Source organism: Chionomys nivalis, chromosome 8 (genome assembly GCF_950005125.1).
Source record: "Chionomys nivalis chromosome 8, mChiNiv1.1, whole genome shotgun sequence".
Classification (NCBI taxonomy): Eukaryota; Metazoa; Chordata; class Mammalia; order Rodentia; family Cricetidae; genus Chionomys; species Chionomys nivalis.
In genome coordinates, this window is record NC_080093.1 from 76251610 (window position 1) to 76272904 (window position 21295).

The 21295-nt window shown below is 41.8% G+C and overlaps 1 protein-coding gene across 1 annotated transcript in view; it reads right to left on the reverse strand.

The window, feature by feature from the left end:
• Positions 1 to 21295, reverse strand: part of LOC130879911 (ankyrin repeat domain-containing protein 26-like) — a 90273-nt gene that overhangs the window by 56134 nt on the left and 12844 nt on the right. The window contains exons 8-12 of the mRNA XM_057778735.1: positions 19657 to 19696; positions 14908 to 14947; positions 14127 to 14197; positions 4922 to 4961; positions 4378 to 4439 (exon numbers count right to left, since the gene is read on the reverse strand). Coding sequence (XP_057634718.1) covers positions 4378 to 4439; positions 4922 to 4961; positions 14127 to 14197; positions 14908 to 14947; positions 19657 to 19696 — 253 coding nt within the window. The remainder of the gene's footprint in view (positions 1 to 4377; positions 4440 to 4921; positions 4962 to 14126; positions 14198 to 14907; positions 14948 to 19656; positions 19697 to 21295) is intronic.

Below are 21295 nucleotides of genomic sequence, written 5' to 3' on the forward strand. Positions count from 1 at the left end.
AGTGAAAGGGCAGGAAACTGTTCCACAGCTAAGGACCTTGCAGACAAGGCAGGCTTGGGGGTGGGGGTGGGGGCGGGTGTGTAGGAGAGAAAGCCTTGCAGCAGGAGCTGGGGGAGGGGCGTTTGTGCTCTCTACCGGGACCGTCTGCCCCAGGATAGCACACACTCACCCGTCCCGATGAAACTTCTCGGCACCTACACAGGAACTCCTGGATGCCCCAATGAGCCAGGGACAAAGGGAAGTAGGGCGCAGGCAGAGCAGGTCCAGGAGATCACAGCAGAGACTGCAGCCCCAGCAGCGGGGGCCCGCTTTCCCTGGCGGGGACCTTGAGGCCTGCCCTCTAGTCAGGCCCTCACTACTCTGGGTTGGTAGCCTCAGTGAAAGGGCAGGAAATTGTTCCACAGTAAAGGACCTTGCAGACAAGGCAGGCTTGGGGGTGGGGGTGGGGGGCGGGTGTGTAGGAAAGAAAGCCTTGCAGCAGGAGCTGGGGGGGGGGGGCGTTTGTGCTCTCTACCGGGACAGTGCGCCCCAGGATAGCACACACTCACCCATCCAGATGGGACTTCTCAGCACCTATGCAGGGATTCCTGGTGGCCCCAATGAGCCAGGGACCAAGGGAAATAGGGGGCAGGGAGAGCAGGTCCAGGAGATCACAAGCAGAGACTGCAACCCCAGCAGCAGGGGCCTGCTTCCCCTGGCGGGGACCTTGAGGCCTGCCCTCTAGTCAGGCACTCACTGGTCTGGGCTGGTAGCCTTAGTGAAAGGGCAGGAAACTGTTCCACAGCTAAGGACCTTGCAGACAAGGCAGGCTTGGGGGTGGGGGTGGGGGCGGGTGTGTAGGAGAGAAAGCTTTGCAGCAGGAGCTGGGGGAGGGGCGTTTGTGCTCTCTACCGGGACCGTCTGCCCCAGGATAGCACACACTCACCCGTCCCGATGAAACTTCTCGGCACCTACACAGGAACTCCTGGATGCCCCAATGAGCCAGGGACAAAGGGAAGTAGGGCGCAGGCAGAGCAGGTCCAGGAGATCACAGCAGAGACTGCAGCCCCAGCAGCAGGGGCCCGCTTTCCCTGGCGGGGACCTTGAGGCCTGCCCTCTAGTCAGGCCCTCACTACTCTGGGTTGGTAGCCTCAGTGAAAGGGCAGGAAACTGTTCCACAGTAAAGGACCTTGCAGACAAGGCAGGCTTGGGGGTGGGGGTGGGGGCGGGTGTGTAGGAGAGAAAGCTTTGCAGCAGGAGCTGGGGGAGGGGCGTTTGTGCTCTCTACCGGGACCGTCTGCCCCAGGATAGCACACACTCACCCGTCCCGATGAAACTTCTCGGCACCTACACAGGAACTCCTGGATGCCCCAATGAGCCAGGGACAAAGGGAAGTAGGGCGCAGGCAGAGCAGGTCCAGGAGATCACAGCAGAGACTGCAGCCCCAGCAGCGGGGGCCCGCTTTCCCTGGCGGGGACCTTGAGGCCTGCCCTCTAGTCAGGCCCTCACTACTCTGGGTTGGTAGCCTCAGTGAAAGGGCAGGAAACTGTTCGGTTTGGTCTTTTTATTGTGTCCCATATTTCCTGAATGTTTTGTGATGAGAATTTGTTGGCCTTGCTGTTTTCTTTGATCAGCGTGTTTATTTTCTCTATGGTATCTTCAGAATCTGAGATTCTTTCTTCTATCTCTTGTATTCTGTTGGTTATGCTTGCTTCTGTAGTCTCTATTCGTTTACCTAGATTTTCCCTGTCCAGCTGGCCTTCTGTTTGTGTTTTCTTCTTTGCCTCCATTTCAGTTTTTAAGTCTTGAACTGTTTCCATTATCTGTTTGATTGTTTTTCCTTGGTTTCCTAGGGTATCATTCACTGATTTACTCAATTCTTCAAACTTTCTGTTATACTTCTCATCCATTTCTATAAGGGCATTTTTTACATGTTGTTTAAGGGCGTCAATCACTTTCATAAAGTCAATTTTATCTACTTCTTCATGATTAAGGTGTTCATGTCCACCTGTTGGGAGGTCGCTGGGTTCTGGTGGTTTCATATAGTTTTTCAGATTGCTAGGTGAATTCTTGCATTGGCGCCTGCCCATCTCTTTCTCCGAATGCTCCCCTCTGGATGTTCTTTTACCGGATCAGGTCTCCTTGCCTACTGATGTACCTTCCCAGTGATGGCTCTCTGCAGTGCTAGCTCTCCTGGTGTTCTAGTGATGTCTCTCCTTGCTTGTTGCAGGCAGGCCAGTGAAACAAAGGAAGTCTCGCCTGCCTACTTGCCCTGAGGATTTGCCCCCAGCGCCAGACAGAATGAGCTGGATGGTGTTATGTGCCCAAAGAGGAAAGGGGGCAGAAGGAAGAAGGGTTCTGGATGCAAGCTGGGTGGGACAAGAAGAGTGAGGCAGTATGCGGGGTATAGAGCCCCTGCAGGGAGCCCAGGGAGTATAGGGAGGGGGATGAGGAACTTCAGAGTTCCCTGTCCAGGGCTGCTTCCGCCTCCGCTGGTCACAAACTCACCGCACTGCTGTCTCTCCTGGTGCCGAGATCAGATCTCTGTGCAGGTTGGGTAGTTCGTAAACAAAGCGCCTACCTTGGTTGGTGCAGGCGGGCTAGTGAGACAAAGGAGGTCTCGCCTGCCTATTTGCCCTGAGGATTTGCCCCCAGCGCCAGACAGACTGAGCTGGATGGTGTTATGTGCCCAAAGAGGAAAGGGGACAGAAGGAAGAAGGGTTCTGGATGCAAGCTGGGTGGGACAAGAAGAGAGAGGCAGTATGGGGGGGTAGAGCCCCTGCAGGGAGCCTGGGGAGTATAGGGAGGGGGATGAGGAACTTCAGAGTTCCCTGTCCAGGGCTGCTTCCGCCTCCGCTGGTCACAAACTCACCGCACTGCTGTCTCTCCTGGTGCCGAGATCAGATCCTCATCGCTATTTCTTAAGTCACAACTATAACTAAAGTCAGCTTGCTTTATATTTTAAAACGAATTTAACTTTCAAACTGTGATAATTTTTTCTATAATTATATAATTCTATAAACCCAAGGCAAGATATTGTATCATTTTTGTGGAATAATGAGGCTAGTAAAATTTCAATAGGATAAATAATTTTATCTAAGAATACAGAGCTACTAAAAGACAGAACGAAAGCCTAACATGCTTGACTTTAAACACTGTGCGGATACATCTATGCAGATGACAAACCGTGTTTACAGCTAGGTCACTACAAATGCAGCTGCCACCGGTTCACTGTTAAAACTCTTCACTAATTCATTCAGGCATACGAAATGAAGTTAATTTATCATCATCATCATCAGTATCATGCCCCATTACATTTATGATCCCCTGATTTTCCTTCTTCTGAAATACTCTCACATACACATAAAAACCAAGAGCATCAGCCATGTCAAGGCCAAGTATGATCCTATGAAACTCCAAGTTGTGAAGACTCAAGGTCCTGTTGCTAAGCCTCCATCCATTGGGGAGATGTAAACAACACCTTCTGGAATAGTTCCATTGAGAGTGAAGGTGCAGTTCCTCTAAAGTTCACTCTGTGCAACAGTTAGTTGATTAGGCTTAATTATGTTCATTCCATTCCAGAGAACATAACCTGGAGAATGGGAAGAAATGGTCTGAGATGCTGTCTCCTGAACATGACATGGTTGCTTCACTCATGACTCTCTTAAATTAGAGAGTCATGGGTAAGAGGTTATGGGCAGGGGCATGGCTGACTTTAAAGCAGTCACACTGAAAGGCCTACACCCAGAAGGGAGGATGGCTCTCCCACGACTGTGCAGATGGAGTCCCCTCCTGTAATCCACTCCAGCCAATATCATCTAGCCCCTCCCAGGGACCCCGAAACTACATGCAATTAGGGAAGAATGGCACACAACTGGCTGAGAGGGGTGGCGGAACACACAGGTGAGTGTTCTGTGGCCCTCCCCACTTCCTCCTTCCACGAAGTCATGATGACCGTTAACAGCGCCTGCTGTGATGTTCTGGGAGCAGACTCAGTGACACTCCTGAGGGTGATGGCAGCTCTGCTCAGAGGACAGCTCTGTATAACAGGTCTAACCAAATGTTAGGACTTTTACATCCAACAGAATCACTCAACCATGCTAGACCCGGTGCACGCCTTCAATTCTAACATACAACTCAGAGCCATGCTGAGTCCTTTGCACTCACAGCCTGGGCATTTGCTCTACACTGCACAGCCTTCATGACGTGAATCCCATGAGTACCAGACTTGTTCCACTCTGCAATAACATACTATCCCATGATGTCCTGATGGATGCCAGGTGAAACACATGGGGATAGTTTCTGGTAAGAATGGCGGAAGTGAGGAAGTCAAAACATGCCTTTCAGTGCTAATTTCCCTTAATAATCATTAAAAAATAGTAACAGAACAGATGATACCTCAGAGTCCCAGGATGATTCGTCTTTATCCTCTTTTTCTGTGGCTAATGTGTGTGCCATATCTGTAAAAGGGAGATCTTGAAATGTGAGATAGAACATGTGTTACTGTGAATCTAAGACATGCATATACATCTTAAACCATTGTGCATATTTCAGTGAAATGGCAACCAAAAGAAAAAAAATAATTTTAGAGACTTAAGGTGGTCATCAAAAGAAGTGCAGACCAAAAGAAAACTATTAAGTGTGGATGGGTGTCATTTGGGTTTACACAGAATTAGTCCTTTTGTACTTGCCCTATTTTTTTTCCTTTACAGTTTTGATATTGCACCCTGCCATGTACCCCAGGATATCCTAGGGCTTATAATCTTCTGATGCAGTCTTTTAGTTTCTGGGATTACAAGTGTTTGATCAACCACCTTTGATTATCTTAAAATTGCAGTAAAGCTTAGAAATTCTTCATAGATATTGATGTGTTACACTTAATGTTTTTGTCTCCTTCCCCACTGTATGACAGAGTGTGAGTTGTGCTTTTATGAAACTCTACCTTCATCTTCTTTGCTAGCCCATGGCTCTGTTGCACCTTCCTATTAAAAGCAAAAGGAGAAAGGATGTCATGAAACCTATTCATTCACTCACTAAAATAAATTGGTTGTTAGGGCCACAGTTATTTTCTGTTTTATCAAACAGTAAGCATAGTCCAATGAAGCTGAGGAACAGAAGACAGATTCTGCTCTCTATTCAAGCTGAAGCAGAGTTATGATAAAAATGAGACGAGCCATCCATTATTCCTATAACTGAAATGATCATAAGGGAACGTGGAAGGGAAGAGGCAGATCCACCTGCAAAGGAGGAGGAAATGCTACAACACAACAAGAGCGGTATTGTCAGAGTCAGGGAAGGTACAGGGAGCTGTGAAGGCCATTATATGCCAGGGCAGCACAACCCAAGGCAAATGAGGGCTGTGAAGGGTTCCGTTCTTAAACTGGACCATAGTACCAGAATAGAATGGGCAGCTGACATTGTGTTTTCTCCACCGTCTTGGGGCTTGCTATGTAGACCAGGCTGACCTGCCCTACAAAAGACATTTTTAATGTTATGATTTTGCTGTTTCTGTTTTTTTAAAAAATCTGTCATTCATTTAATATCTGCCAAAGTTAACATGAAAAGAAAAAACCTTACATATCATAATTCTATAAAATGGCTTTTTTTCCTGATCCATTCTCCACATAAAATGAAGGTAGACAGACAACTCCTGAATTTTAGTTAAGACTTTTGTAGTGAATTAAATACTGAATGACTAAATGAGCAATACATTAATTTAGTTAGGCATTGAAGGTGATCAGAATCCACAATAAGAAACTAGTTCTGTAAACTGAGCACTGGGGTCTGCTAACATACAAGGTTATGGAATAATGACTTATCAGAATCCCATGCAGGGGCTCTTAACCACTCATAGCTTCCCACCATAATAACAGTGCTCAGATTTTTATTGCAAATTCATCTATGAGGAAAGCTCCACACATGCGTTCAGAGAAAAAAAAATTCAATTAAAATGAACTTTAGCTCTAAATTGCTGTAGAATCTGAGGCGTATTTAAGTTTTATAACTGGTGTCTAACACTGCAGGGGACAGTACCACATTCATGCTCATGAAGACAAAGAGTCCTGGTTAAACTCAGTGTGTCACAAACAAAAAAGAAACAAACAAAAAGCTATGCTAGTGGAAGGGGAACTTGTTGGGAGGGGGAGTTTGGTGGTGGTAGGAAAGGGATAAGGGGTGGTGAAGGCAAAGGTGTAAGTCACAAACACCAGTTTGGAATTATGATTAATAAAATGGTTATTTATTTAAGAGGGAAAAAACTTACAGATCACCGTCACAGACAACAGCCCTCTTCGCAATCAGGAAGGGAGTCTAGTCGCTGGAAGTAGAGCAGGAAGAGAGAATGAGGAGGGAAGTGGCCGCGTTTTTTAAAGGGAGAGAGACCACGCCCCAATGGGCTGGTATCTCAGTGGCTATTGGCTGGAGGAGCGGAAGGACCTCCCGCAACACCTCCCCGTTTTGTCTAAGTAAGAGAGTTCTAAACCTACTACGGAATTATATACAATAAGTACAAATATCCTATTCTAACTAGCTTAGGTCTTGTATAATAAATAACTTGGCCAAGTCATGAATGGAAAGTAACTACATTTATATAGTCTTCAACCCCATCGAAGATCTGAGAAGGGAAATAATGTTACCTGAGTAATTAGGAAGTGCAATCAAACAACTTCCAAAACATGCAACAAATCACAGAGACAACTAGCTACCTGGGCAATCACCCAAGGTCACTTTTGCAGCGTTGAAGCAATCAACTTTGGCTAAGGCCGAACATAACTGACATACCATTTTCAAAGGCAAGAAACTTATCAAAACTATCTTACCCTGTCTTGGCAGGATATGACAGTCCTGTTTTTTCCATTCACGGGATACTCTGTATCTCTGTCAGTGGTTGAGGTATGGGCATTTCTTTGCCCAAAGGCTAGTTCAGCCAAGAAGAAAGGCTCCAGGTGGAGTGTCTTTTGGTGTTCAACATTCTCTCAGGAATAGAGCGGTGTTGCCAGGAGCAATTGTGTCTCACTACCACAAAACTCTGAGTTAGATTAAAGGCCATTTTAATGAGGATTATCTATCTATACTGAGTATAATCTCTATGTATCTAAAGAACCTGATTAGTCTAATTATAAATGACAAACTCAGAATACTATTGATCTATATAATTCGCAACACCTATCTAACTTAAAGACTAAGACAATAAACGACTGTGAAACAAATGAGGACAATGACCTCCAAATATAAACAATGTACAAATATACATTGCAGTATGGTAAATATATATCAATACACAAACAATATATAAGTTTCTTAATCAGAGGTAGAAATGTACACTGCAATATGGTAAATATATACAATATATATCAATACAATATTTGTCAATACATAAAAAATGTTTTAAACAGAGGTAGAAACATGCATGCATACAATAGTCAATGTAATTTCACTTTGTATCAATATATAAGAATCGATACCAATTTATTTGTCTCAAAACAATAACTAACAAGTACCAATCTATTATCCCATCATCCCATTATCCCTCTTTTTTTTTCAAATGATCCCTGAGCTTATAAAATTCCTTCCCCAACCCTCAACCATATACCAATTATAATCAACCCCTAAATGATATCCCTAAACCCAAAGGGCAAACTTTACTGGGAGAGGGGACGTCGTCCTCTAGAGTTACTTCCAGCTGTCATGGGGGCGATGTTCTTTCTGGGGGATCCTGTGAAAGTAAAATGATGGTTAAATTTCAAGATCAATGTCTTTTAAAATTGCAAATAGTCTCTGAATATTTTGTGCAGGTCTGGCCAGAATGTTGTATAAGATGTGCACCGTTTCAGCTAACCAAGTTGGAACTGTCTTGTGCAGCTGGTACCCAAAACAGGTCTTGTAGTAGCGCTATCAGTATCATGATGTCATATCAACCAGGTGGAGTTGTTGTGGGGCCCCATCTTCTTCCTGGAAACTTCAATTGTCACTTCAGGAAAAACTCATTGTTCATTGTGAAAAACTTAAACATTAATCATATAGACATATATAGACATATATATATATATTCAATGAAAGGCATGATAGATATATTTAATGAAAAGTATGATAGATATGAAGAAAAGCAAAGATGTTTTCTAAACTCATATTTCTCCCATATCATGGCTCTTGACATGAGACAGAAACTCCAGAAACTCTGGGTTTTTCTCTTACCAACATGCTTCGAATTGGAGAGGGACTGAGCCAGAGTCCAACTTCAAAACCAGCTCTATAAATTTAGAAATATGGTTTAGTATATTTTATTTACACAACCTATTCAGTTTTCTTGATAGTTCCTATTGGGCAGGTATTTTTCCATCTGTCAGTATCCAAACATCCAGGGTCCCTTGAATTTTTCAAAGATGAGTGTTTTCCTGTGGAGATAAGAACAGAACCCTGCCTCCATTCTACATGTTTTTCTTACCACCTGTATGAATATAATCATTGTGGATGAGTTGTCATTTCTCCTTTCCAAGAGGTTTCTCATCTTCAAATCTAACCTTTATTAATTTTGATGGTATCCACAATTTTTCTTCTCCTGTGGAAACAAGAGCAAAACCCCTTCCTCAACATAGCACATCTCCTGGCTTCCATTGAGAGGTCAGCACATCTTTGAAATAAATCGGTTGATTTAGTTCAGCAGACTTTTCCATTATCCAATGTCTTTCTGCTGCTGTTGTTCCTTTCTCATTAGCGTTAAGAAAATTCAAGGTTAATAAAGCATTATGTAATCTATTTCTGGGGGTATTTTCGGTCCCTTTCTGTTTGTTCAGCATGTCCTTTATAGTATGATTTGATCTTTCTATAACTGCCTGACCTGTAGTATTATTTGGTATACCTGTAATATGTTTTATATTATAATAATCAAAAAAGCATTTCATTTTCTTAGATACATATGCTGGACTGTTATCTGTCTTTATTTGTGCAGGTATACCCATGATGGCCATAACTTCCAATAAATGTGTGATTACTGAATCAGCCTTTTCTGAGCTCAGGGCAGTAGCCCGTTGAAAACCTGAATACGTGTCTATGGTGTGGTGTACATATTTTAATTTACCAAATTACATAAAGTGGAACACATCCATCTGCCAGATTTCATTTCTTTTAGTACCCTTTGGGTTACTCCCTGAAGGCAATGGTGTTTGAGTATAGAAAGAACAAGTAGGACATCTCTTTATAATGTCCTTAGCCTGTTGCCATGTAATGGAAAATTCTTTCCTTAGGCCTTTACTATTGACATGATGCTTCTTATGAAATTCTGAGGCCTGCAACACGCTTGCAATCAATAATTGATCAATCTCAGAGCCTTGCCTTGTACTAGAGGACCAGACAGACCTGTATGGGACCGGATGTGTGTTATGTACATTGGACAAAGCCTGTTCCTGATTATGTCTTGTACCTGGATAAACAATGAAGTCAACTCTGTGTCATCTGGTATAAATTCAGTGGTTTCAATATGCAAGATAACTCTTTCTGCATATTGTGAATCTGTAACTATATTAAGAGGTTCTTTAAAATCCCTTAGCACCATAAGAATGGCATATAATTCTGCTTTCTGGTCAGAATTATAAGGGCTTTGTTCCACCTTACTCAATTCATCTGACTTATAACCTGCTTTCCCTGATTTATTTGCATCAGTATAGAACGTACGGGCTCCAGTTATTGGAGCATCACGTACAATTCTAGGAAGAATCCAAGAAGTTCTCTTTATGAGGTTAAGTCTACCACTTTTGGGATAGTTGCTATTAATTTCTCCCAAAAAATTAGCACAAGCTCTTTGCCATGGTTCATTGTCTTTCCATAACTTTTTTATTTCTTCAGTAGTAAAAGGCACTATACTTTCTGCTGGGTCTATACCTGCTAGTTGATGAAGTCTCAGCTTACCTTTTATAATTAATTCAGAGACTTTTTCCACATAAGTTTTTAATTTTTTACTTGGTTTATTAGGTATAAATATCCACTCCAAAATAATATCTTCCCTCTGCATTAGAATCCCTGTAGGAGAAATTCTGGAAGGCAATATGACTAGGATGCAGCTAAGATTTGGGTTCACCCTATCCACATGTGCCTCCTGTAATTTTTCCTCAATCATTGTCAGTTCCTTTTCTGCTTCAGCTGTCAGTTTTCTTGGACTATTCAAATCTTTATCACCATCTAAGGTTTTGTTTAAATGAACTATTAGATCAGGTGTTATCCCAACAGCTGGTCGTAGGCTGGAAATGTCTCCTAACAATCTTTGGAAGTCATTACGAGTCTTTAATCGGTCTCTCCTAATTTGTGCCTTTTGCGTTTTAATTTTCTCTAACCCTATTCTGTAACCTAGGTAATTAATAGAATTTTCTCTTTGAATCTTTTCAGGGGCAATTTGTAATCCCCACCTAGGCAAGACTTTCTTTACTTCTTCAAACATCCTTTCTAAAGTATCTTTATTTGAATCAGATAACAAGATGTCATCCATGTAATGATAAATTATGGACTTGGGGAATTGTTTACGAATTATTTCCTATGGCTTACTTACAAAATATTGGCACAATGTAGGACTATTGAGCATACCTGTGGGAGGACAGTCCATTGATATCTCCTATTAGGCTGAGAATTATTATAAGTAGGCACTGTGAAGGCAAATTTTTCTCTATCCTTTTCTTGTAATGGTATAGTGAAAAAACAATTTTTCAAATCAATAACTATAAGAGGCCATCCTTTTGGTAATAGAGAAGGCAAAGGAATTCCAGATTGTAGTGGGCCCATAGGTTGAATTACCTTGTTGACAGCTCTTAAATCTATCACCATTCTCCATTTACCAGATTTCTTTTTTACAACAAACACAGGAGAATTCCAAGGGCTGGTTGATTCTTCAATATGGTGAGCATCTAGTTGCTCTTGCACCAGCTGTTCCAATGCCTGTAATTTATCTTCAGCTAGAGGCCACTATTTGATCCATATTGGCTTCTCAGTTAGCCATTTTAAAGGTAGGGCTGTTGGTACCTCTAAAGGTTTGGTATTTGCTGTATGTTCTTGTACAGCCTGAATGGCTGATGACCTTTTTCCATAATACCTCATCATATCCTTCCCAGAATTATGAGTTCCTGGGACTACAGGAATGTTAATCTGGGTATTCCATTGCTGTAGTAGGTCACAGCCCCATAAATTTATTGCAATATTGGCTATATATGACCTTAGTCTTCTTATTTGCCCTTCAGGACCTATGCATTCAACCCATCTTGTGCTTTGTTTTACACGAGATAGGGTTCCAGTTCCCAGGAACTGAACATCTACCTCTTGAAGAGGCCAATTCGGATGCCAAGATTCTGGAGTAATGATACTTACATCGCACCTGTGTCTAATAAGCCTTCAATAAAAGTGCCATTTATACAGACTCTTAGCTTTGGTCTTTGATCGTTAATAGAAGTCTGCCAAAATATATGTTTACCCTGTCCTACTGGGTTTTTTGACTCATCCTCCATGTGTAATTCATCATTTAGACCAGTATTACTTTTTACAGCAGAAATTGGAGCTTTTAATTTTCTTGGTGAGGCACGTTCTCCACTGTGACTGGGAATGACTGGGCCACTGTTGGCTTGGGGGCCTGTGAGAGGCCCCTCAAGGAGTTTCCCAATGATATCAGGTTGCCCTGTCTGTCTGTTGTTGACCTGCATTCGTTGGACCAATGTCAGCCTTTACCGCATCTCCTACATATACCCGAAGGCTGAGGTCTCCTATTTTTGTCATTCCCAGAAGAGATATTATTCCTAGAAATTCTTTGTCTGCAATCCCTTTTCAGATGTCCTAATTTACCACAATTAAGACACCTGGCAGTTTGATGTCTCCTCATTGCTTTGGAAATCGCTTCTCCTACCTAAGATTCATCATTATAGCTAAACGTCTCAACATTCATTGTATGCTGAATCCATTCACCCATAGATGCTGATCTAAACTTTAAAGGTCCAATTATCTTTTTGCATTCTATGTTTGCATTCTCAAAAGCTAGAGATTCAAGAAATATTCGTCTAGCTTCTGGGTCTGTTACCCCTATGTCCAGAGCCTCAATTAATATTTGCAAAAAGTCAATAAAGGGTTCTCTCTGTCCCTGCCTAATTCTGGTGTATGATTCAACCCTTTTTGCTGGATCTTGTATCCTATTCCAAGCATTTAAAGCTGCTTGGTGACATAGACACAGTACTTCATCATCATAAAGAGCTTGGACCTGTGGATCAGCATATTCTCCTGCACCAAGAATTTGATCTTGGGAAACCTTCACACCTTTTGCTCTTCCTTGCTGTTCCATATGTTTGGATTCTTCTCTGAAATAAATTCCAAACATCAAGGAAGGTCCATTATCTAAAACTGCAGATACTAATTGATGGAAATCATGGGGGGTAGCTCTAGCATTAGAAGCCCAAGTTCTTATCATTTTCTTTACATATGCAGAGTGCAAGCCAAAATTAACAATAGCTTGCTTAATTTCTTTCAGATCATTCATTGCTATTGGCGTCCATCTAGCTTCTGTGACTCCCTTTGAGCCTTTAGAAGTTGACGCTTTGTCAGAATTAAGTATAGGGTATGTCGCTAAAACCCTGGGTAAGCCAGTTCTAATAGCTGGTGGTGGCATTGTATCCTGTCCTTGTGCCTTCTTACTCTGTTCACCAGCTCCAATAATTTCTTCAATCATTTCAAGTCTTTTTTCATTGTCTCTCTTAAATCTGAATCTCCTGACTTACATGTGTTTCTAGTGATTTCACTGAGGTATCAATTTTTGGGTCCCCATTCTTCACCTGTGATTCCAAAGCTTTTGAATCCTGAATCTCCTGACCTGCATGAGTTTCTAGTAAAGATTGTATGGTTCTTAGGAGTGCCATATTCTTCCTAAATGATAGAATATGCAAAAGAATACTGAAACCTAGTAACCAGTAAATTAAGTTATCCCCATAGTCATATAAACCTTGCATGATATAACCCATTGTATTGGTAACCAAAACAGTAAAATTCGTGTTGGAAATGAAAACTGCCATATTACCTATTATCCAGCAAGTGGCGCTGTTGCCAAGTTGTGACGAAAACGGGGTCCTGTTTCAGTGTCCGCCTAGTATTTGTTAAAAACTGGGAAATGCAAGTTGCTCAACAAAGTAAATGTAATTAAATCAATTCCGTACATGGAACCATAAACCCAGAATCCAGGGGTAGAGAAGAGTAACCTGGAAGCTGTGTATGCCTCCACGTGACAGAATTGTCCCAAGGGGTTGCAGCTTTCGGCAACCGGCAACCGCGTGCTCTGGTTCCCGCCACTCAAGTGCCGCACTTGCAAGGGAGATTTAAAAATGACTCAGAAAAGAGCAAACCACGCGGGCAGAGACTACATGGGCCTGTGGAGTTTAGATCCACGTGGGGAGGCAAACGATAGGCTGCGTGGGGACTTGAAGTCAATCTGAGGTTTCTAAAGGGAAAATATAAAGAACTGCAGCAAGAAAAGCCACTGCGTGATGATTTATGTTAAACTGCTGGCTCCACACACAAGGCACAGGCTGCAGCAGAACTGGCGGCAGCAGCCGAACAGGGGAAGGAGGGGTCCTAAAACTAAATGTTGGGCGCCAGATGAAGGAGAAGGTGTAAGTCACAAACACCAGTTTGGAATTATGATTAATAAAATGGTTATTTATTTAAAAGGGAAAAAACTTACAGATCACCATCACAGACAACAGCCCTCTGCGCAATCAGGAAGGGAGTCTAGTTGCTGGAAGAGGAGTAGGAAGTAAGAGAGAACGAGGAGGGAAGTGGCCACGTTTTTTTTTTTTTTTTTTTTTTTTTTTTTTTTTTTTTTTTTTTTTTTTTTAGTGGCCACGTTTTTAAAGGGAGAGAGACCATGCTCCAATGGGCTGGTATCTCAGCAGCTATTGGCTGGAGGAGTGGAAGGACCTCCCGCAACAGGGTGGAGTAAGTGTGACCTGAATGTGTTATATACATGTGTGAAACTGTGAGAGAATATATTAATAGTTATGAAAAATAAATACTAGATAGGAAATTATGGCATAATGATTATTAGGTAAAGTATTTTCTTTTGATCTACGCTAACCTAAAAAATGGAAAGAAACAGCATTAATTAGTGAGAAATATAATGAGAAGCGAATGCAGACCTGGAGCTGGTCATCTCCTCCGCCATCGAGCCTCCTCGGGTCGTGCACTGATGTCACCCCTCCAGCCGGCTCTGCTGACAAATGCACATGTGTAATGAGAGGCCACTCCCTAGAACTGTCCCATAGGGAAATGAGACATTACAAAATAGAGCATGATAAACAAGGACCATTTTCATTTTCTCTTTGCAAGTGGGAAATTTTAATTCAATATCAATTTTAGCTAAATATATAAATATATTTAAATAAAAATATTTCTAATTGTTCAAACGCTTCATCTTCTTGGGGACACATTAGATTGTGTTCAGCATCAAGAAGATTCTTCCACAGGCAAGATGGCGGACTAGAAGCAGCCAAGGGGAAGAGTCAGCATGACTAAGAATAGGCTTTCCAGAAAAGAGCCCCAATGAAAGCACTGGAAATTGCAAAGAGAGTAACAGAGTGAAGCATGCTGGAGGGACACAGGCATCATGCTTGAGTCTACACACTTAGTCTTTATTTTGCATTCGTTTGTTTGTTGTTTGTCTTTGTTGCTGTGAGACTTGATCTCTATGTACTCCAGGCCACCCTGGAGCTCACTGTTCTCCTACTTCAGCCTTTTAATTTCGGATTCTACAAAAGTGTTCCACCCTGTGCCCGGGACTGTCATAACTGCATTCTAGCTTAGCAGACTTTTCTAGATTTTTGCTGGCTTTATTTTGATGGCTTTGCTGCCCCCTTTTAACACAAGGCAGAGTGTGATAACTGGGTGTGGCTAATTAGTGTGTGGTTCCTGAAACATTACCTTGTTCTTTTCTTCCAGTTCCTGGTTCAGCCAATCCTTCCTATCAAAGATGAGAAAAGGGAACACACAACTATGAAAATATTTATTTACTCACCTACCCACCCACTATAACAAGTAATTTCTGTGTTTACCAAGCCACGACCATTACTCAAACTGGAAGCAGAAGATGATTTTTCCCATCCAAGCTTGAGTTGAGTTATGTTTAACAATTGAGAACAGAAGTGAATCATTCATTTTTCCTACAGCTGAAATGATTATAGTGAGGGACATATAGAAAAGTCAGTTTGGGCTGGAGAGATGGCTCAGTCATTAGGAGCACACACTACTCTTCCAGAGGACCCAGGTTCAACTCCCAGAACCTATGTAGCAGCTCAAAACTATCTGCAGCTCCAGTTCCAAAGGGTCTGACACCTTTACAGAGACATTACACTTTGGTGGTACACTAATGCACATGAAATAAAAATAAATAAATCATTTAAAAGATTAAAAAGAAAGAAAAGCCAGTCCTACCTCTGAAGCCCAGGAAATGATACAAACACAGGGTGATATGTGGAAGCAGAGAAAGCAAAGGGAAGTATGAAAGCCATTCCGGACCATGGGAGCATGAGCAGAGGGACGAGGCACGGAAACTCGGCCAGCAGGGGCTGTGGAATGGTGTGTTTGAACCAGAACATGGTTACTGGAGTGAGATGGGCAGCTCAGACAGAGAATTGAAGCCACACCTTATAAAAGGCATTTTCAGGCTACACTGAAAATTTTTGCATTCCTGTGAATGGGATCTAAGTCCCACCGTCATAAATATACACCAGAGAGTTCATCTTTGCAGTTTTGTAGACACACATCAAGGTGTGTGTAGTAGGAAGAGCAGGCTGCGGCCCGGCTCTCGCACGGCTAGCTTTACATCTGAAATAACAACACACAAATTGTATTCTTTTAAACACTGCTTGGCCTCTTATTGGCTCTCACATCTGGATTAACCCACCTCCAACAATCTGTGTAGCACCACGAGGTGGTGGCCCACCAGGAAGGATCCTAATCTGCGTCCATCTTGGCGAGGAGAGCTATGGCGTCTGCCTGACTTGTCTTTCTTTTTCCCAGAATTCTGTTCTGTCTACTCCACCCACCTAAGGGCTGGCCTATCAAAGGCCAAGCAGTTTCTTTATTAATTAACCAATGAAAGCAACAGATAAGACAGATGACCCTCCTCCATCAGTGTGTCTATATAAAGAAGGGGTAGGGTATTTTTTGTCATTGGCTTGAAAGCATATTCCCTTGGTAAGACATGGAGTTGTCATCCAGTACGAAATGAAGTTGCCTGTGAGTAAGAAGGTAGGTGATGTCAGGGAGAAGGGAGTCTAGTGTTTCCCCTGCTTCAGTTTTCTACTCTACTTGTGTGGGGTGGGGAAACAAAACAGAGAATGCCTCAATGAAGAATCTGAGGGGAGTCAGGAAGCTCAGGGTCAATATCTCTACTTGTAACTTCTTAAATCAAGGCAACCAGACACTTAGAAGATAAATTAGAATAAATCTGTAAAGTGTAGGAACTGAAGTCTTACTCAGAGAAAGCATCATGGATTTCAGGAAAAGAGTTATTTACCATATATAGTTAAATGCTGTGGTGGCTTGAACAGGAATAGATCCCAAAGGCTCATAGATTTGAATGCTTGATCATTTAGGGCATGTAGCTACTTGATAGAGATTAGGTAGTGTGGCCTTGCTGGAGTAAGTGTGTCACTGGGGGTAGACTTTCAAATACTCAAGCCAGGCCCAGTGTCTCTCTCTGCCTGCTGCCTGCAGATCTGAATCTTACACTTTAAGCTGTCTCTCCCTGAACTGTGCCTGCCTGCATGCCACCATGCTCCCTGTCATGATAATGGAGATAATGGACTAAATCTCTGAAACTGTAAGCCAGCCCCAGTTAAGTGCTTTCCTTTATAAGAATTGCCACGGTCATTGTGCTTTTCACAGCAACAGAACACTGACCAAGACACTGTAAATGAATGATAGAAACCAACCAAGAATGCTGAAATTCTGACACCAAAAAGAGAAAGAGTATAATTAGGGAATCCTGATATCTGTGGCAGATGCCAACTGTGAAAGTGCATACACAGTCGTGTGTCACCACACATGATATTACTTATTTAGAACTTTATTCCAATTTGTATTAGTACTTCAGATAAAATATATTATTGTAAACCAAAAATTCTGTATGCTGCAGGAAGATTCCTTAGTTCAACTATATTTCCAAAAGTTTCAATTTCAATTATAAGTGAGGCTTATGCCAAGTACACATTGTCCAAGCACTCAGCATTCAGAGAACACTTGAACTGAGAGTTTTCAGGTCTCCCTGGTCAACAACACAAGGGCTCATGGCGTTTCCGTTGGGCAGAAGGCATCTTTCCAGGGGCAAGGGACAAACCTAGGCTTTACACATGCAGGCCAGTGCTCTGAGCCTGACTCCATCCCCAAAAGCTTGCTGTTGTGAAACAGGATCTTGCTATGTAGCTCAGGCTGGCTTTGGACTGGTGAACCTCCTGCTGCAACTCCTGGATGTCACAAGTAGAGACATGTGACGAAGAGGAGATATTTATGTGATCATAGAATGAGGCACCGTCAAGGATCACTACAACACGAGAAAAATGATTTTCCAGTTCCCCACACAAGCACCACACCAACAATACCGGTTTCCTATTCCCACACATGGTAAGGCAGCCAAACATTTCAGGTAGGACCTGGTATTTAAAAGTAAAGCTACATTTCCTAGTTGAACAAATCTATTCAGTCATGACCGGTAAGGTGAGCTACATAGACAGCCTTGTTTCACAAGAGGAGAAAGGAAAGAGGAGGAATCTGAGTCAACAGGATTCTCAACTTCTTAAGAAAACCCAGAAAATTTACATGTAAATATTGAAGAACTATGAATACTGGCGCTAGAACTTTACTGAAAAGCAGGAAACACGGGTTAAATTTTAGGTTCAAAACCCAGATGACAATGAAGACAATGACATCATTCTCATGTCATTATCATCATCATCATTTTATTACAGAAATATTGAATGTCCTCATGGTTGTGGTTATTAAAAAGAAGGAAATTCATCTAGGTTTTCTCATAAATATATTTGTCACTGTTCTGCTCCCAATTTTCAAAAATATTTATCATTCATTTTACATCTGCCAAAGCCAACATGTAAGGAAATGTATTTAAATTAATACATTTATACTGTATTTAAATGAGTTAATATATAATAATGTTGACTTAAACAGCTCCGGAAGATGATCAGAATCCACAATTAGGGATTACTTCTGTAAACAGGGCACTAGGGTATGCTAACACAAAACCACAAACACAAGGTCTAGAGTCATGTCTCCTATAGGAATCTAACCAGTGGCCATGACACACAACTACTCTCAGCTCCAACTATGCAACGACACAGCTCAGAGTTCATCTCACCTTCATTGTGTGAGCTCGTTACACAGACAGAACAACAGGAAAGATTCAGAGAAAGCTTCTTCCAATTCCAATGGCAGCTGCTAGAAGTGACTATAGATTCTAAGGCGAGCTTAAGTTTTATAGCTAGAGCAACGAAAAATAAATGCTGGATGTAAAATTTTGATAATAATTATAATATTCTATATAAAGAGTAATTTTATTTGTCCCGTGCGAAAGGTACAGAATTAAGTGAGGAATATAGCTAGAAGCTAATGCAGACCTGGAGCTGGTCATCTCCTCCGCCATCGAGCCTCCTCAGGTCGTGCACTGATGTCGCCCCTCCAGCCGGCTCTGCTGACAAATGCACACGTGTAAGGAGAGGTCACTCCCTAGGACTGTCCCACAGGGAATGAGACATTACAAAATAGAGCACGATAAACAAGGACATTGGGAGAATAGAGAATTTTGTTTATTTAGTTAATATATATATATACTTTTAAACATATTTAATATATATATTTATATATTTTATGTATGTGGGTATTTTGACTGCATATGAGTGGACTGTGTGCATTCCTGGTAACCTCAAAGGGTGCCAGGTCCCCTGGAACTGGAGTGGTTGTGAGACTCCGTATGGATGCTGGGAATTGAAACCTGGCCCTCTGCAAGAGCAGAAAGTGCTCTTAGCCACCGAGCCACTTCTCCAGCTCCCAGAGAAAAAAAGATTGAATTGCCTAAACTTGCCATAATTATCCAGGGAATCACTGGTTATCCTGAGGCAGTGACAGATTCTTCCACAAGGTTTTTGGGGCAGTTTGGAAATTACCCGTATGCAATTTTGTAAAAGAATCATAGATAACAGGAACCAATAGGTTCTAAAGTGAAAAGCCAAATTTCAGTGAGCAATGAACATCACAAAGGGGTAAAACATTGTAAAGAAATGGAGATTATGGTTGGAGCTATATAATTTATATTTAATTCCTTCCTTCCTTCCTTCCTTCCTTCCTTCCTTCCTTCCTTCCTTCCTTCCTTCCATTCTTCCTTCCTTCTCCCCTCCTTCCCTCCCTTTCTATCTTTTAGTGTCCTGTTGAGGTTAGCCCCCTACAATGTGCTTCAGGAGGTCCTTGAACTCCTGTTCCTCTAATCTCAATCTCTTAATTCCTGAAATTAGGAGCATAATTAATTCCACCTTTGATTGTCTTAAAATTTTCACTGTAGCTTAGCAGATTTTCACAGACACCCGACAGCATCATTTTTAATGCTTTGATACCCTCTTTCAACACAAAGCAAATTGCGATTTCTTTTTCCTGAAACATCACCTTTTTCATTTTTTCCACTTTCTGGCTCTGTTGGTCCTTCCTATTAAAAAGAAGAAAAAAGAAGACTTCAGAAAATACATTAATTCACCTACTCACTCACCAAAAATGCAACTACCGAGACCACAGTGTTTACTGTGCCGTCAAACGATAGGCAGCAATCCTGCATCAAGCTGGATGGAGAAGACACACTGTGCTTCCCCATTTAAGCAGAAATTACCAAATGTGAACAGAAATGAATTATCTGTAATTTTTGCTTTGGAAATGATTATTGCTAAGGATAAAGTTGTTACTTTGAAGTCCAGGAAATGCTATAAACACAGGGTGTTTTTTTTTTTTTTTTTATCAAGGTCAGAGGAGGTAAAGGCAGGTGTGTAGGGCGTTTTCTGAACCAAGACAGAGTGAACACAAGACAAGGCATGGAAATGAGGAGAAACAGGCTATGAAAACGGTGTGCTTAAACTATAATATAGTTACTGGGGATGGTAGGGATAGCTCAGACAGAATCCTGGCCAACCGCAGGAGACCTTTTTTTGTGGGCTAGAATATAAATTTCCCTTTTCCTGTAATGGCTATTCTATACATAGGTGGGTAAAAACCACTCTTCCAGATGTGTAACATACATGAACATAATGTGGGAAGACAGGATAGGAATGGATATTTTCTATGTTTACAGATTTACTCTTTGAAAAATTTATCATTGTGCACACCAGAGGAAACGATTCATGAAGAAAATATAAAATGATTCTTTCATGTTTTGAGAGAGGGTCTTGCTACATAGGTTGGGTGGCTTATTTTTCCCTGTATAGCCCAGACTGACCACAAACTCATGGCAATCCTTCTGCCTCAGCCTCCTGGGTGGTGGCATTACAGGCATGCACTACTGTGTCTTGTGGGGAATTACTTTTAGGGTACCTTACTTTTGGGTCAGATGATGAACTGGGAAGCAGAGAGACACTCTGGATGCTGGCTAGTCTTCGTTTGAACTCAGTGTACCCGCTCTCCTCCTCCATTATCGAGACACTTACAGAATGACAAATAAGGAAGAAGACGGGCTTTAGACGCTAGGACTCAAGTTCAAATCTCCTTCCTGACACTTACCAGGTACAGACAAGTCACTTCCTTATTTGTAAGTTTCAGGTTATCTATCAAAACAATATTTTGGGTAAGGTATAAAAACAGGTCAAGGGGCTGGCAAGATGCCTGCTGCCAAGCCTGACAAATGTGAGTTTGATTCTGAAATTCACACGGTGGAAGGAAAGAAAGGGAAGAAGTTGCCCTCTGGCCTCCACTTGGATATCATGGCATGTGCAGGCACTTTCCCCAATAAATAAATAAACAGATAAATAAGTAATGAAAAACAGGTTGACGTGCCAGAGCATATTTTGATTATAAGTTTATTTAAAATACTTAAATTCTATGGGCTTTTGCTTCTATCTACAGACAAGTAGGAATATGTAACTGGCAAAAATGAAAAATAAAAGATTAGAAAGTGTAGCAGGCTTTTTTTTTGGACTGCCAACAAATTCCCAAATCATGACACATAGACTTATTATTAGTTATGAATGTTTGGTCTTACCTTATGCTAGTACCACTAGCTCTTTTTTTTTAAATTTTAATTATTTTTATAAAACGATCTTTT